This window comes from Rhinolophus sinicus, chromosome 3 (assembly GCF_057876585.1).
Source record: "Rhinolophus sinicus isolate RSI-liver-muscle chromosome 3, RSI-T2T, whole genome shotgun sequence".
In the NCBI taxonomy this organism is placed as follows: Eukaryota; Metazoa; Chordata; class Mammalia; order Chiroptera; family Rhinolophidae; genus Rhinolophus; species Rhinolophus sinicus.
The window spans coordinates 121,531,863-121,549,333 of NC_142503.1; the positions used below are offsets into that span (position 1 = coordinate 121,531,863).

A 17,471-nucleotide genomic window follows, 5' to 3' on the forward strand; every position below is an offset into this window, starting at 1 on the left:
GTAATAAGAAAATATATTTACACAAGTTAAGTTCTTGAAAATTTTCTGTTGAATGAATTTTTGTAAATCAGATCCTACTTTCCTTTTTTTCATTTAAATTAAAAAAAAATTTTTTTCAATTACAGTTAACATCCAATATTCTATTAGTTTCAGGAATATAGCACAGTGGTTATACATCTGTATAACTTACAAAGTGATCCCCGAACAAGCTTCGCACCCACGTGGCACCATACATAGTTATTACAATATTATTGACTACATTCCCTATGCTGTACTTTATATCCTATGACTATTTTAAAACTGCCAATTTGTACTTCTTAATTCCTTCACCTTTTACACCTAGTCTCCCAACCCCCATCCTGTTTTTCTTTTAACTAAGCTTATAAAGTAATTGTTTTGAACCCAAGTTTGCTAATAAAGAGTAACAACCTTTTTATTTATTGGCGAGAATAATTTTCCTCAGGACAAAGGGTACAAGATGTTTACGAAGAGTTAGTAAATTATAGAGGGTTTTTAGTGTTGGAGCAAAAATAACTAGGAATATAAAGCACGTAACTTTTACAACTATTTGTTTCTGTGTTCACTACCAAGTGATATATAATGCATATAGTGAATCTTGTAAGAAATTGTCAAAATTCTAGAATTTCTTTTTAAATACATCATTTTGAGTCTTTAGAAAAGTGCTTCCTAGAAGACAGTACTAAGAATTAATCATCTCAAGCTATATATACTTCCTTGTTCTTTAATTTCTAATTTTGAATGAGTTTAGACATTAAAAATGTTGCAAAAATAAATAAAAAGATTTCATATATATATATATATCCTTCACCTAACATTCCCAAATATTATTACTGGGATGCCACAGTTGACGTAAGTGAATTTTAAGAATGCATTTGCTATTTCCTTTCAAATCTTAGATACAAATATGTTCGTTCTATACTACAAGATTCAATTTGGTTTTTCCTTTTTGAACCTGTGAATAGATCCCGGTGACTGTGTATATACTGAAGAACCTTCATGAAAGTGGGGCCAAAAGGCAGCCTGTTCCCTCTGCTTCCCCAAGAGGAGTTCTCTTCATACCTCTATGCTTCTCCACATGGTCTTCCTAACGTCTGTCTGGCCAGCTCCAACATCTAACATCTGAGATCTAGTTCACATACTATTTTGAAGCCTTCTGAGATGCCATCATCTCCTTTTTTGGTATATGTGCTGCCCAAGCGAGCACATCATCACCTCCTTGATGCTCCCAATGTCCCTGACAATATTATGTGATAAGTACTCTCATAGGGGCAGAGGCGGGAAGTGTGTTTACATTTACCTTCCCCTAGATTTTTATAGTTTATTGAAGATGAAGTCTGTGACTTACTGTGCCTTACACTGTGTCTGGCATATAGCAATTCTCAATGTCCATTATTCTTATATTTTGACATCAAGATGAAATATTAGCTTGTAAACATATCCTGTTTTCTTGGGACATACATTAAAGTATGGTCAGTTGCCTTCATCTGGATCTTGCTTTCTCCGGGGCTTTATTCCTTTCCTTTAATGCTTTTACTTTGGGATCTCATATTTGAATTTAAAATATTAATATAATAATAATAAAGTCACAATAAAAGTCATCATTTTTTTTTTTTTGGATAACGTTTCTTTAAAACATACTACAGTCATTAATTTTGGTGGCCCGGAGTGGGCAGTTGGGATAGAGATGGAGAGGGAATGAAGGAAAATACACTTTAAAAACTTAGTAAAGAGTAGTCCCTTTTCTCTTCTATTTTCTGTGAACAGAATCACCATTTTCCTAGCTTTCAAGTCCTCTCTGTAGGTTAAAAAACAAACTGAAGTTAATCATTTAAGGTCTGATATATTTTTAGAAAATATTTTTCATATTTATTTCTTCTCCATTCTTATTGTCAATACCTAAGTTCTTCCTCCCTCCACTACTGGAGGATTTCAGCAACATTCCAGCTGATCTCCTTGTCTAGGTAGCTCCTTTTAGCCATTCTGGACACTCCTGCTCTGTCCATCTTTCTAAGACTCTAATTTTTCCAGTCAATGTTCTATCCAGAACTTGTTAGTTACTTCAGCCTAAATTTTGCGTCCCCCACCCCCACATTTAAGGCCCTGCATACCTTAGCCCTTGCCTTCTCTCCTCTTTGCTTAATGCGGGTTCTTTGCTTGGGGCACAGGTCCTCTTTATCTCAGAACTTATCAGGCTTTGCTTGTAATCTTTCCCTTCTCTTGCTGTGTCTACATTCTACCCATTCTTCAAGGTCCAGAAAGAATGCCACTTCCTCCTTGACGATTTTCCTGGCGTCTCCAAGTCACATTCATAGCTCCTAAATAATTATTCTCATGTTTTATAGTTGTGACAAGATAGTGGAATCCTCTACCCTTCTCTCTTGATCTGTTAACAGGAAACCTAGAGACCATTACCTGAGACAGGAACAGGTGCTGATAGCTATCTGAAGTGCAAATCTGTAATTTCCAAACTACTGGTTCTTCGACCCTAAGTAGCTTAAAGACCCCATGATTGCTTAAAGAAGCACATCTCAAATACAATCTAATAATATTCATTTTTGTTTAAAAGATGAAAAGGTAGGGAGTATCTGGCCTGGGTTTATTTATCTCACAAACCAAGGGATTCATTTCTTGATTAAAAAAAAAAGAAAGCTATATTCATACTTCCAATTAGTTTCTCCCGAAATATCTCCAAGTATGTCCTTTAAGCAGGCATATTTTATTTTCAATGCGTTTGAAAGACATTTGAAGGGAATAACCACGGACATACTTAGGAACACGAACCGCAGGAGTCAAAAGCACACTCTCAGTGCTGCTGCTGACTGGGAACGCCACTGGGCCTGAATTTATGCTTTTTGGAGCCTCAGTCCTCACATCTGTACAATGGAGATAATACTCGATACTATTTACTTCCCAGGCTTGTGATGACAGGTTTTCTTTTCCGTGAGCTGCGGGGCAGTTTGCATCCATGAACCGAAGGGAGACGCTTTTCCTCCCGCGATGCACTTCCTTGCGCGAGGAAGGGTGACCAGTGGGGTGGAGGGGAAGCTCGTGGCGGAGTACAGGTGGCCCGGGCTGGAAGCTCGGCAAGGACAACTTGGGCGGCAGCTTCGGCGTGCGGCGTGGGGCCTTCAGCAGGAGCGCGTTAAGTGTGCAGACGCCGTGCAATACTAGCTGGGCGTGCGTGCATCAGTGTGCGCGGGCTGCTGGGAGCGCGCTCGCAGCGACTGCAAAGCGTAGAGGCGCCGCGGCGTAAGGTAGGAAAGCGACAGCTGATAAGGCCGAGGGAATCCGAGGCCCCGGGGGCCCGAGCGCCCTGGCAGTGGCGGCGACGCGTCCTGTCTGTTGGCGCCTCAGCGCCGCTGGCCGACGGGTGTCCGCAGCGCCCCACGTGGCGGCCAGCCGGGTCGCTGCCAGGAGAGCCGATTTGCTCCGCCCCCGCGGAGCTCAGCTGCCCTGCTCAGCATCCCCGCCCAGCTCTCGCCCGACCCTCTCCCTTCCCCCTCTCGGATCGCGATGGACGCGGCCTCCCCCCGCCGCCGCTGGCAGCACCGCGCGGGCCTCTGAGCTGCGGGGCCTGAGGAGCCGCGTGCCGGCGACTGGACTTGAGCTGGCTTTCTCCCATCAGGGGAACCTCTCGCTTTTCTGTCACCAGGTCCCCGCGGAGGAAGGGGAGGGACGAGGCGCGGCTTTTCCTGTGCCGCCTGCCCGGCTCGACCTGCGCGGCCTGCGGCTTCCTGGGAACTCGAGGGCCGCGGCCGGGCCTGGCTCTGCCCGCGGCCTGCTTGGAGCTGGACTGGAGTGGTTTGGAACGACAAGCCCGGGTGAGCTTGAGGGAACGGGAGGCGGGAGCTCCTTGGGCGGTCGGAAGGGCCAGGCCTGGGGGGGTCAGGATCCGGGATGCCGGGCGGCGGGCCGGGAGCGAGAGCCCCCGGACCCTAGTGAGGTGGGTGGGCTGCTGCCGACTCACCCGCTCAGCCCCTTTGTTTCTCTCCCCCGGCCCTGCCCGCGGCGGGGCCCGGCTTGCGGGATCCTGAGCCCAAGGCCGCCCCCCCACCCCCACCTTGCCCTTCAGAAGGGTTCGCTGCCGGGCCAGGCCGGGGACGACCCGCCGGGCCTCGGGAGTTCAGGGCGCCGCTCCCGGCAGACCCGCTGTCCTGTCCCGCGGCCTCCTCTCGGGCACGGAGGCTTGCTTTTTCTCCTTCAGAACTTCCCCCTTCTCCTAGACACAGGTAGCTAACTTAGCTGGGTTTGGTGCGGGGAAACCGGAGCGCGGTGCCTGCGCCTCCCGGCGCGGGGCTCGGCTGGGCCCGGAGTGTTGGGTCATCCCTGCTGGTCGCCGCCGTTGGGTGCCCACTGGTACCCGCCTCTGGATTCAGACACCTGCCGCTGGGTTACGTGGGACCTAAAGCTGTCCTCCTGTCAGGGAGTTTACAAGCTTTGGTAACGACTTGCCTGTTGGGGCTGCTTCTCTGTTTTGTGTATATAGTGCATATTTTTAACCAACTGCTCCATTCTGTGGGGATGGGGAAAGAGGGACATAGCTAGTTCATCGCGTTTACTTTTAGCATTTCTTTTTAAACTTTGAAGAACAGTTGCCAAGACTGCCAAAATAATTAACCAAGTCTTTATTCATAGATAGATTTTTGTATCTAATTATCGTTTGTATTTGGACATCTTAGGAATAGCAGTAAGTAAATTGAGAAGTCAGAATTGTGAAGTTAGAGCTAATTTTAATGCAGAAACTTAATTTAGAGGGGGATGGGATCAAACTGCTTAGACTCTCCTCAAAATACTGACTCTAACCTTTATCTGAAGATCAGTTTTGGGTGGAGGAGGGGGGAAGAGGTTTGCTGGAAAAAAAAAGAACCTTTAGTAAGGTGTTCTTTGCCTTTTGGCACAGACGTTAGTGATAGCAGTAGTAGGATCCGAAGCTTGTTTGACTGTCTTTGACAAAGACAGCTCTGGTTTCCAGTTAAGCAGCAACCTAATCAGCTTATACTCTTGTGCAAAACTGGTTTTTATTTAGTATGATATATGAACGTTAAACCTGAGGAATAAGGGCAGTTGAAAAACTTAGTTAGGCACTATATCTAAACATACTTACGAGTCTTTTCTAATTCCTAGGAGTACATCACAAAAATTTGGTTCTAGCTGATACAAAGGAAAAAACTTTAAACTCAAGCTGATCGGTCCTGGACATTTAAAGGACTTTTTCCCTTTTTTAATTTAAGCAAAGAGGCTTTTAAAAAACCATGGCAGATGTGGATCCGGATACATTACTGGAGTGGCTACAGATGGGACAGGGAGATGAAAGGGACATGCAACTAATAGCCCTTGAACAGCTATGCATGCTGCTTTTGATGTCTGACAACGTGGATCGTTGTTTTGAAACGTAAGTACATCCCTTCATCATCTTCCTTTGGGGTTGCTGTAGTGACATTTGTTTTCAGCCATTTGCTGACTTCAGTGTGTGTAGAATTTTTTCTAGTGAGTTTTACAATTATCTTTTTTACTTTATGCAGTTTTGCATTTACATTTTTCTGAGAAATAAAAATTGGTAGGTGAAGTAACATGAGTAATGATAATTGTCATGACACAAATACATGTTTGTTGAATGAATAGGGTTTAGTAGGGAGTACTATTTTAACCCATACCTTGATTCATTTTCAAAATATGTCACGAACTGGGAAAATACAAACACTTTTCTTCTTTAAACGTAGCTATTTCTGTACCAAGAAATTGATGTGGAAATATAGATAATAATGAAAATATGTTTACAACTGCCCATTTCTTTGTAGGTATTAAGTCATATGACATCATATGTTTGTTAAAACAAATCATTGATTTGTAAATTTCAATTTAGAGGCTATAAATTGGATGTTACCCACATAGTATACTTTTTGGAATAGTAGGAACATTTTGAAGTTTGGAGAGTTTAAACAATTTTATTCAAAGGTTATACTGTAGAATTTGTGCAAAACTGTAAAAGAATTTATTACTAGATTGGCCATTAATGCCGCGTTTTTCCTCTTATGTGATACTTGCTGAGTAATCATTCTTCTGAGTGCTGAATACATTTGGTTTTTACTGTTTGTTTTACATTTTATATCTACAATTTTAAATTCCAATAATAAGTAAATGAAAACTCACTTGTTTCTATATTTGTTTTAACACCATTTTGAGATAATTAATAGAAAATGTTTGAGGTGTTGACATAAAATTTGGTATAATTATCTTAATTTTTCTGAGGTGGCAATAAAAGCTGTATTACTCACTAAATTGACAAAGTATTTTTAATTGTCTACATTTTTGAATGAATAAGTATTGAACATGAATTAATAAATTAATAATAATTCTTAGTTGTAAATCTCATTAAAACAGTATGCTATTAAGGTAAAGATCCTTATAAGCAAAATTTCTGAATCACAATCTGTTAGTAGCCCATTTATTTCAACTAGCTCTTGTTATTGAGTACAAACTTTGAGTACATCATAATTCAGCCCCTTATTTGACACTTGTTTTAGCAGGATTCATAGAAAAATGCAGTAGAATTTTGAGTATTCGTAGATTTCATTAGAGGGTCTTCATTAACCTGAGAATTTTGGTATTTTGAAAACTAAGTCACACTTGCCAGGCAAATCAACTGTCATTTCGTATCTTCTGTTAAGTACTAAAATATAGTAGAAGTATTTGTAATGGCCTTAAAGTGCTAACCATATTGAAGCAATTTTAAAGGAAATTTTTAAAATGTAAAACTTACCCCTATATAAAATTCTACCATCCTAATAACATAATTGTTATACTTTCCATTTTCCCTTCCAGGCTTTATTCATATTTGATACGTATTTTAAGAAAGGAAATTAAAGTCAGATGTGATTTATATGTTTTATTTACTAAGTGAAGATATAAGAATATTCAAATTGGAATGGTCAACCCTGTTTCATGTAGCATACCTGTAATTTGTCTATCAAAACTAGACATTTGATTTAATTTATGACAATTTTTTTTTTTTTTAAACCATAGTTTGCTTCCTTTCTTTGTTCTACATGTAGACAGATTTTCTTGTTTTCGCAAGGACGGAAAATTGTCTTGGTTCCTTTAAACCAGAGAGGCAGCATGGTGAGGTGGAAAGAATGGGCTGTAGCATCAGAGACTTGGGTTCAGATTTTTGGTCAGCTACATGCAATTTAGCTACTGAGAGCCTTACTTTCTTCCTCTAAAATGGCAGTAATCTTATTTCTGGTAAGCTTCTTGTGAGGAGCAAAGGAAAGAATGTATGTGAAAAGTGTTTTGTGTAAAGTGGACTATTAAATATCATTATTATTAAATATTTAATTTTGAATTTTATTTTGGGACTGATTGATTTTGTAGTCTTTACATTCTTTGAAACTGTCAACAAATAAGGCAGCGGAAAAGCAAGATGATCAATCATACTTTGGATATTGGTGAAAATCTCCTAAACCAACTTAATTTGTTAAGATAGTAGCAAATAGTCCTTACTTAGGTCACGTAAAGCACAGGATGTCTATATGTTCAGATATGTTTTTGCCTGATTAGCTTGTGTTAATAGTTAAATGTCTGTTTAGTCAGGAAAGGCAGAAGGCGTGGTAGAAATAATGGCCTTTGGAATGGGATGACTTGGGTTCAGGTTTTTGTGAGGATTAAATGGGATAATACTTGTGAAATGCCTAGCACAGTACTTTCCACATAATAAAGTATTTCTTTTCCTTTAACTGGTATAGTATGTGGCTCTCCATTTTTTTGTACCCATTTTGCTAGCCTTTTCCAGTTAAGGAATACACAAATTCTGTGAAACTGAGATGCTTTTTTTTTTTTTTTTAAGATTTTATTGGGGAAGGGGAACAGGACTTTATCAGGGACCAGTGTGTACTTCCAGGATTTTTTCCAAGTCAAGTTGTTCTTCGAATTGTAGTTGTGGAGGGTGCCGTTCAGCTCCAGGTCCAGTTGCCGTTGTTAGTTGCAGGGGGCGTAACCCGCCATCCCTTGGGGGAGTCGAGGAATCGAAATAGCAGCCTTGTGGTTGAGAGCCCACTGGCCCATGTGGGAATCGAACTGGCAGCCTTCGGCGTTAGAAGCACAGAGCTCCAACCGCTTGAGCCACTGGGCCAACCCAAGCTGGGATGCTTCTTATTAATGCCTGAACCTAAGGCAATGCTCTAGAAAGTAAAATTCCGGTTCAGGGTTGGTTTTTGCTTTCATCTGTGATATCATTGAATTAAATTTAATATAAATTTTAAGTTTAATGTTACAGATGACTGTTTTACATTCACATTAAAACAGTTGATCAGCATGCATATTGTTATAAGTAGATAAATCCTGGGCAGTTGTAGATCCTGCTACTAAATCTTTAGATAATATAATTTAAAAGTGATGTTTTTCTGAGAAGACTCTAAGATCTCCCCAGAATATCTAGAAAATGGAATATTAGGGGTAGTGCTTTTAGGTACTGGAAGGCTCTATTTAAAAAAAAAAAAAAATCGTTTTACCTAATTATGGGCACAAAAGGATATGCTACCTGAGTAAAGCTTTTGATTTTGTCTTAGCAATGGGAAGGCATTGAAGTGCTGTTAAAGAGTGAGTGATGTTGAGCTTTAACATTTGAGCATCTTGGTGTTTGCTATTTGGGGGATCAGCAGAATGTGTTTGGGAGAAACATGAGAAAATTAAACTCTGGAGGCTCGGCCTGCCCCCTCCCAGCCCCCAGTGCCAACCTGCTGAGGCCATGGGGGCCAAGGACCAGGAGCCGGGGACCTCGGCAGGTCTTTGGCCCAGATTTGATGGAGGGAGAGGGGCAGGAGGCTCACAGGGCATTTGGTAGCCAGCCCACAGGCTGCTGTCCTGCAGGCTCTGGTCAGTGTTCTGAGCGCCCCTCCCTGCCCTCCCAGGGTTGAGAGCCTCTGATTGGCGATGGGGAGCTGCTCTCACTTTAGAACCCCCATTAAGGCAGAATATTCCCTCTGCCTTCATCCTCTGTGGGCCTGATGACCTCTGCATGCCCTTGGAGGCTGGCAACCCCGGACCCTGAGAGGGTCACGGATGGCCAGGGTTGTGCTGGAGGTCATGGTATAAAAAAAGAAAAAAAAAGAAAAAAAAAAGAAAAGAGTGAGTGATGTGATTCAATTTGTCTTTTAAAAACATTATCTGTTTTATGAAGAATAGATGGGTGGGGAGGACCGAAAGAACAAATGCTTGTAGACTTCGTAGGGTATGATCCAGAGAGAGAGAGTTGTAATAAAAGTAGAAAGAAGTGGGTAGATTTGAGAAAGACTTAGGAGGTAAAATAGGACTTGTTGAATGATTGGATATGAGAGTGAGAAAGAAGGAGGTATTATGGGTGACTCAGGTTACAATGAGTGATGATGTCATTCATTGAGAGAGAACACTGGAAGGAGGACCTTGTTTTGATGGGCTGAGATCATGAGTTTGTGTTTGACTGGATTCTCATATCTGCTTCTGCGTTCAATCTGTTGCATTATGTTTTTTTCATTGAAATACATATATAAAAAATCATTCTCTGTTGATTTAGTTTGAAAAGGGAAGGCTGTTGTAATGATTTTTTTTTAACACGTAAATATGGATATTCCCTTTGATACCATACCAAACTGGACAAGTGATAGTTTCTTAAGGGAGTTACTTATAATGTGGATTCTGAAATCATATCAATGAACTTTTTGTACTCTGGTACATTAAAATCTATTGGTCTCTTTTGTACATTGAGTGGATTTTTAACCCATGTTTAAGTTAGTAAAATCATACACCGGTCATATGAAAAGTGTTGGTCTACTGAGTTTTATGGATTTTCCAAATGTTGACATGTCATTCTGCAGTATCACAAACACATTTGCTAATATGACTACTGAGTTCATCAGAAAAGTCTTTAAATGTTGGGAAGCTGTCAAGCTCATGGTATCAGATACAAGTGTTCCAAAATTGTAATTTTTGCTTGAACACTTGAGTATTATCATTGGCAGCAAATACTGTCAAATTGTTTTTCTTTTTTTTTTTTTTTAAAGATTTTATTGGGGAAGGGGAACAGGACTTTATTGGGGAACAGTGTGTACTTCCAGGACTTTTTTCCAAGTCAAGTTGTTGTCCTTTCAATCCTAGTTGTGGAGGGTGCCGTTCAGCTTCAAGTTGTTGTCCTTTCAGTTTTAGTTGTGGAGGGCGCAGCTCAGCTCCAGGTCCAGTTGCCGTTGCTAGTTGCAGGGGGCACAGTCCATCATCCCTTGCAGGAGTTGAACTGGCAACCTTGTGGTTGAGAGCCTGTACTCCAACCAACAACTGAGCCATAGGGGAGGCAGCTCAGCTCAAGGTGCCGTGTTCAATCTTAGTTGCAGGGGGCAGAGCCCAACATCCCTTGCAGGACTCGAGGAATTGAACTAGCAACCTTGTGGTTGAGAGCCCACTGGCCCATGGGGGAATCGAACCGGCAGCCTTCGGAGTTAGGAGCATGGAGCTCTCACCACCTGAGCCACCGGGCTGGCCCCCAAATTGTTTTTCTTTTTTCTTTTTCTTTTTTTTTTTTTAACGATTTTATTGGGGAAGGGGAACAGGACTTTTTTTTTTATTGGGGAACAGTGTGTACTTCCAGGACTTTTTTTCCAAGTCAAGTTGTTGTCCTTTCGGTCTTAGTTGTGGATGGTGCCATTCAGCTTCAAGTTGTCCTTTCAGTCTTAGTTGTGGAGGGCGCAGCTCAGCTCCAGGTCCAGTTGCCGTTGCTAGTTGCAGGGGGCGCAGCCCACCATCCCTTGAGGGAGTTGAACTGGCAACCTTGTGGTTGAGAGGACGGACTCCAACCAACTGAGCCATTCTGTAGCTCAGCAGCAGCTCAGCTCAAGGTGCCGTGTTCAATCTTTCAATCTTAGTTGCAGGGGCGCTGCCCACCATCCCTTGCGGGATTCAAGGAATTGAATTGGTGACCTTGTGGTTGAGAGCCCACTGGCCCATGTGGGAATCGAACCGGCAGCCTTCGGAGTTAGGAGCATGGAGCTCTCACCGCCTGAGCCACCGGACCGGCCCCCCAAATTGTTTTTCTTGAAGTGGAAGGCTTACTTCATTAATTTTTAAGAAAATGTTTGCCAGATATCCAAGTCTAATAACCACAGTTTGTCTGAAGTTCTTTCAAGTAAAAATGGTGTTGCATGAAAAAAGTGGCTAGTTTGACTCTAAAGGTTGTACTTTTCCTTGACATAACCATCATTTGTGGGTATGCAGAAGTGCTTTATGATTATTTCCCATTTCCTTAATTAGAATATTAAAAGATATGTACTTAAGGGTTGAGATCAGTAAAATTAATAATTTTTTGCTTCATTAAGGTTATTCTGTAGTGAAACTGGGTTTTTGAAATTTTTTCCCACGCTAGAGCTTGTACAGACTAAGTGCAGTTTAGTGCTGCTGCTTTGATTTATGCTAAAGCACAAGCAGTTTTATCCACCATTGCTTTTGCATTGTTAGTTTACATGTCAACACAGGAAAGAAAGTGATTCAAGAAGAGACAGGACAATTGTGTTGAATACTGGTGAGAGGTCTAGTAGGGTGAACTTTGGATTTAGCAACATTCTCAAGGTCATTGATCTTAATGAGGGCTGAGTGGAGTGGTGATGCGGGGCAGATTTGAGTGGGTTGAGGAGTAAGAAGGACATGAAGAATGAAGACAGAGTGTGAGAAAAACTTTTTTGAGAAGTTAGATTGATATGGAGGAGTGCGACTTTTTCTTTTAAGGGTCTAAGAGAATGAATAACTCATAGTGTAAAGGTTCTGAGTAGCTGGGAGAGAACTGGCTCTTGTCAGGAGCAGTACTTTTTAAACTTTAATCTGGGCAATGTGAATCACCTGGGGATCAAAGATGCAAATTGTGATTCAGTTGGACTGGTGTGATGCCTGACATTCTGCATTCCTAATAAGCCCCCAGATAATGCTGAAGCTGTTGGTCAGAAAAAAATCTCCTCAAAGTGAGAGATAAGTTTTAGGTAGTGTTCCTTGTTGTAAAACCGGGAAGGTGGAGAGGTTAGATGCATATGTTTTAGGTTTGATAGTAAAAAGTCGAAGGGATTTCTGTCTGATGACATCTATTTTCTCCCTGATGTACAAGAGAAAAAAGAATAATATCTAGGATTAGTGTGGGGGAGTGGTTATGATCAGATAGTGCTGTGAGCTTTGTAATAGATATCCCTGCCTCTAAGCTAACTATACTCAGAATTATAGTTTTAAAATATTTTTTATGGTCTTTTATTGAAGTATAATTGACGATAGTCTTAAAATATTGATTTGATTGTACCATTCTCTTTTATGAAATCCTTTAGATTCTTTACCTAATGGATAAGATTTAAATTCCTTCAAAGATCTCTCCTGCATTCTCACATACATACTCCTACTATTTTTCTATTGATAAATATAATGCCTGGTATACAATAGCTAATATCCGGATATTGAGTAGGTGGAGAAATTCTTTATAATGTGCCTGTTTTCCATTTAGGTCTAAAATGCCTCTAGAAGGTATTTCTATATACCCAAACCAAACTGGTTGTGGGGCATGCAGGAGAAGGAACGTTGTATTCTTGTAGTAGAAATGGCATCATTATGTATTTTCCCTACCCCCTTAACATTAATGGACTTGCCTTTTCTATATTGACTCTTGTTTCCTTCTACCCAATGGCAGGTTTATAAGGAAGTGAAATTACTTTCTTTCATCAGCCCTGCAGCTTTCCTTCCCTGATTACAGAATATTCACTATATCAAATACATACAATCCTGAAATGTTGAATAAGTGCATTTCTGTAGACAGCAACTGTGTGTACAGTATATGCTTCATTCAAGGCAGTGGACGGCAGATGCTGGAAGATGAGAGACATTCTCTGCCAGGGTTCTTAAAGTTGGGCTCTAGGGAGCCAGTAGATAGTGTGCTTCAGTAAGCTTTCATTAAGTTTACCAAAGAGTCTGTGACCTTAAAAATGTAAAAAACAAAACACTTCTAGTTTATAGCAGTGTATGTTTACTGTGCATCCTTGTTGACTGTCATTAGACCTTTGAGTTCCTCATAGCTCAGCACTGTCTTACTCATCTTTGTAGCCTACCCCGCAATGACTAGCACAATACTTGGCATAAAAAGGCATTCAGTAGATACTTGTTGAATGAATTGCAGTTAGGTTTGTGTGTATATTTTAATTGGAGGAAAGCAAGTCTACATATTGGAATTTGACTTAATCCTTTTTCTTTGAGAGGAAAGGCCATAATTTTCAACTGCTTTGCCAGGAGTTATTTTTAATTAAGCAATACAGAAAGAGTCAAGGCTGGGAGCAGGGGCAATAATAGAATAAAAGATGAAATGGATCAAAAGATGTTATTTTTATTTTCAAGAAACCAAGTTTATTAATCTTTTACAGTTAAAATATTTAGGTTTTTTTTTTTTTTTTTTTTTTTTTTAAACTAAAGGAGGTGTCCTATTTACAGACTATATCCAGTAAAATATTGCCACTACAGATAACTTCTTTTATTTAAAAAAAAAAGTTAAATTTCCTTATATTGTAACAAATCTTTCTGAAATCTTGGCCCAAGTCCAAGTGATATAGTTTGGGAAAAAACATGTGGTAGTTATGATATAGAAACTTAATTCCCAAGGGAATTCTTTCTCTTGGGAACCTCATGAAACCTTTTGTAATTGTTTTAAGTTACTTACCTCTGTTTCTTTCAGGGAAAGAATCTGATATCATTGCATATAGCATTTTGGAAACCAGTGCTTAAATTTGGATTCATCTGAGTTTTCTTCTTAATATCATTTGTGTGGTTGACTGGTCTGACAGTAGTTCTTAAAGTTTGAGTGATCTTACAGTTTCCTAATTAGGCTACCTTTGGGTCTATAAATAAGTATTATAGTATAGTACTGAGATTAATATATCAAAATAATGTCTACCTGTAATATGAGGTAAATATTTAGCAAGTTAAAAATTTTAAATAACTCTTTAATTGTAATGTATATAAAATTTTGTGCGATAGATATATACTTTTAGCTTTATTCAGGGACGGCTGTGATTATATGCATGGTATTTAATTTTTTCTGAAAGTTATTTAAATTATATATGGTGACATTTGAGTTTTGACAAATGCATCGAGTTGTGTAACTACTACCACAATGGAAATTCAGAACAGTTCCATCATCCTGAAACATTGTCTAGAGCTGTCACTTTGAAGTTAAATCCTCAACCCCAGCGTGCCCAGTGGTCTGTTCTTTGTTGCTATAGTTTTGAATTTTTCAGCATGTCATGTAAGTGGAATCTTATAGTATGTAACCTTTTGAGTCTGGCCTCTTTCATGTAGTATGTTGCATTTGAGAGTCACCTGTATTGCTGTGTGTGTAATAGTTCCTTTCCATTCATTGCTGTATTCCATTTTATGGGTGTACCACAGATAGTTTGTCCATTCACTTCTTGAAAGACATTTGGATTTTTCTAGTTTTGGTGGTTATTACCAAAGTTGCTACAAACTTTAGCATACTGATTTCTATGTAAATACGAATTTTCATTTCTTGTAAAATTCTTAGCGATAAATTTGACAAGATGTAGAGATGGACAAACCGATTTCAAAAATTCATGTGGAAATACAGAGTACCTAGACCAGCCAAAACAATTTTGATAAAGTTAGAGCACTAAGGCTACTGTATTTCAGTTATTATACAACTGCAGTAATCAAAACTGTAGTATTGGTGTAAAAGATAAATAAATGAAATGGCGGGTTCAGAAATAGATTCACACATACATAGATAGGTTATTTCAACAAAGGTGCAAAGGCAGTTAAGTGGAAAAAGGATAGCTTTTTAATAGAGCTGGAACGATTGGATATCCATATACAGAAAAGAAAAAATTTTGATCCATATGCTACCTCATATACAAAGATAAACTCAAAATGAATCATAGACCTAAATATAAAACCTAAAACTGTAAAACCTCTAGAAGAAATCCTTTGTGACCCTGGCTTAGGCAAATACTTAAGCGAACACCAGAAGCACAGTCCATAAGAGATTAAATTGTTATGTTTGAAGGGCTTTACTACTAATTTAGTTTCTATAATAGAGGACTGTTCAGGTTACTTGATTCTTGAGTGAATTTTAGTGTAGTATATCTTTCAAGGAATTAGTCTATTTAATACAGATTAAAATTTATGGGCATAGAGTTGTTTGTAGTATTCCTTTTTATCCTTTGGATGTCTGTATGGTCTGTAGTGATAATTCCCCTTTTCATCGTGATATTTGTAATTTTTATCTTTTAATCAATCTGGCTAGAAATTTAACCATTTTATTAATCGTTTCAAAGAACTAGCGTTTGGTTTTAAACTTCATTGATTTTACTGGTTTCGGGTTTAATTTGCTCTTTTTCCCCCTATTTTCTTAGGTGGAAGCTGAGGTCACCGATTTGAAACCTTTTTTTTTTTTAAAGGTTTTATTGGGGAAGGGGAACAGGACTTTATTGGGGAACAGTGCGTACTTCCAGGACTTTTTTTTTCTAAGTCAAGTTGTTGTCCTTTCAGTCTTAGTTGTGGAGGGTGCAGCTCAGCTCCAGGTCCAGTTGCTGTTGTTAGTTGCAGGGGGCACAGCCCACCATCCCTTGCAGGAGTCGAACTGGCAACCTTGTGTTTGAGAGGACGCACTCCAACCAACTGAGCCATCCAGGAGCTCCGCGGTAGGTCAGCTCGAGGTGCCATGTTCAATCTTAGTTGCAGGGGGTGCTGCCCACCATCCCTTGCAGGACTCGAGGAGTTGAACTGGCAGCCTTGTGGTTGAGAGCCTGTGCTCCAACCAACTGAGCCATCTGGGAGGCAGCTCAGCTCAAGGTGCCTTGTTCAATCTTAGTTGAAGGGGTTGGAGCCCACCATCCCTTGCAGGACTCGAGGAGTTGAACTGGCAACCTTGTGGTTGAGAGCCCACTGGCCTATGTGGGAATTGAACCGGTAGCCTTCGGAGTTAGGAGCATGGAGCTCTAACCGCCTGAGCCACCGGGCCAGCCCTTGAGATCTTTTTTAATACAAGCATTTAATACTATAAATTTATCTTTTCTGCTTTAGTGGATGTTGTATATTCATTTTCATTTGGTTCAAAATATTTTAAAATTTTCTTTGAAACTTTCTTTTTACCCTTGGGTTGTTTGGAAGTGTGTTGCTTAATTTGCAAATATTTGGGGATTTTCCAGATCTTTTTGTGTTACTATTGTGGTCAGAGAACATACAGTGTTTCCCGGAAAATCAGCCGTAGCATGGTTTTTCAGGATGCTCGTAATATAAAATAAGCCCTAATGTGTCTTTTGCAGCCAAAATTAATATGAGACCTGGTCTTATTTTCGGGGAAATACGGTAGGGCTTATTTTATATTAGGAGCATCCTGAAAAATCATACTAGGGCTTATTTTCGGTCTTATTTTTGGGGAAACACGGTACTTCATATTATCTTAAATGTGTTAAGGTTTGTTTTATGGCCCATGATGTGGTCTATTTTTGGTAAATGGTCCACATGCACTTGAGAAGAATGTATATTCTGTTGTTGGATTGAATGTTCTGTAAGTATCAAATTAGGTCAAGTTGATTGATAGTGTTGTTCAGTCTGTATTCCTCTTGGTTTTCTTTTTTTTTTTCTTCTTCCCTAATCCGCCATATTGAAAAAGTCCCTATCAGATCCCCTCTTGGTTTTCTTTTTTTTTTTTAAACTTTTGTTTATTTAAGTGTGTTTTCCCAGGACCCATCAGCTCCAAGTCAAGTAGTTGTTTCAACCTAGTTGTGGAGGGTGCCGCTCACACTGGCGCATTCTGTTTTATAGGTTACTGAGGGAAGTGTTGAAGTCTCCAAGGATGACTGTAGATTTATCTGTTTCTCTTCAACTCGCTCAGTTTTTGCATTATGTATTTTGAAATCCTGTGCTTTTAAGCTGGACGTTTTCTTGGTGAATTGATCCTTTTATCATTATGTAATGTCCCTCTTTATCTCTAGTAGTTTTCCTTGTTCTGGAGTTTACTTTGTCTGATATAAATATACCCACTCAAACTTTCTTTTGATAGTGTTTCCTTAGTATATCTTTTTCGAGTTTTAACTAATTATATATAACATGGGTTTCTTGTAGACATACGGCTGGCTTGTGTTTTTCAATCTAACCAGACAGTCTGTTTTTAATTGGTGAGTTTAGACCAATTACATTTAATGTAATTTTTGGTGTTTGAATATATGTTTAACATTTTATTATTTGTTTTGTTTTTAAATGTGTTTTTTTTTTTTTTTTGAATTGAGGAATATTGGGGAACAGTGTGTTTCTCCAGGGCCCATCCGCCCCGAGTCATCCTTAAATCTAGTTGTGGAGGGCGCAGCTCAGCTCCAATTCCAGTTGCTGTTTTCAATCTTTAGTTGCAGGGGGTGCAGCCCACCATCCCATGTGGGAATTGCACTAGCGACTCTGTT

The 17,471-nt window shown here is 39.8% G+C and overlaps 1 protein-coding gene across 7 annotated transcripts in view; it reads left to right on the plus strand.

Moving 5' to 3' along the window:
* Positions 1-3,702: 3,702 nt before the first annotated feature.
* Positions 3,703-17,471, plus strand: part of HECTD1 (HECT domain E3 ubiquitin protein ligase 1) — an 87,798-nt gene continuing 74,029 nt past the window's right edge. For 4 of the 7 annotated variants that reach the window (XM_088796903.1, XM_088796906.1, XM_088796908.1 and 1 more), the window contains exons 1-2: positions 3,704-3,842; positions 5,146-5,413. In XM_088796903.1, coding sequence (XP_088653029.1) covers positions 5,274-5,413 — 140 coding nt within the window. In that variant the 5' untranslated portion in view covers positions 3,704-3,842; positions 5,146-5,273. Of the gene's footprint in view, positions 3,843-5,145; positions 5,414-17,471 lie in introns of all 7 variants that reach the window. The other 3 variants (XM_088796904.1, XM_088796907.1, XM_088796909.1) reach the window with 1 other exon arrangement.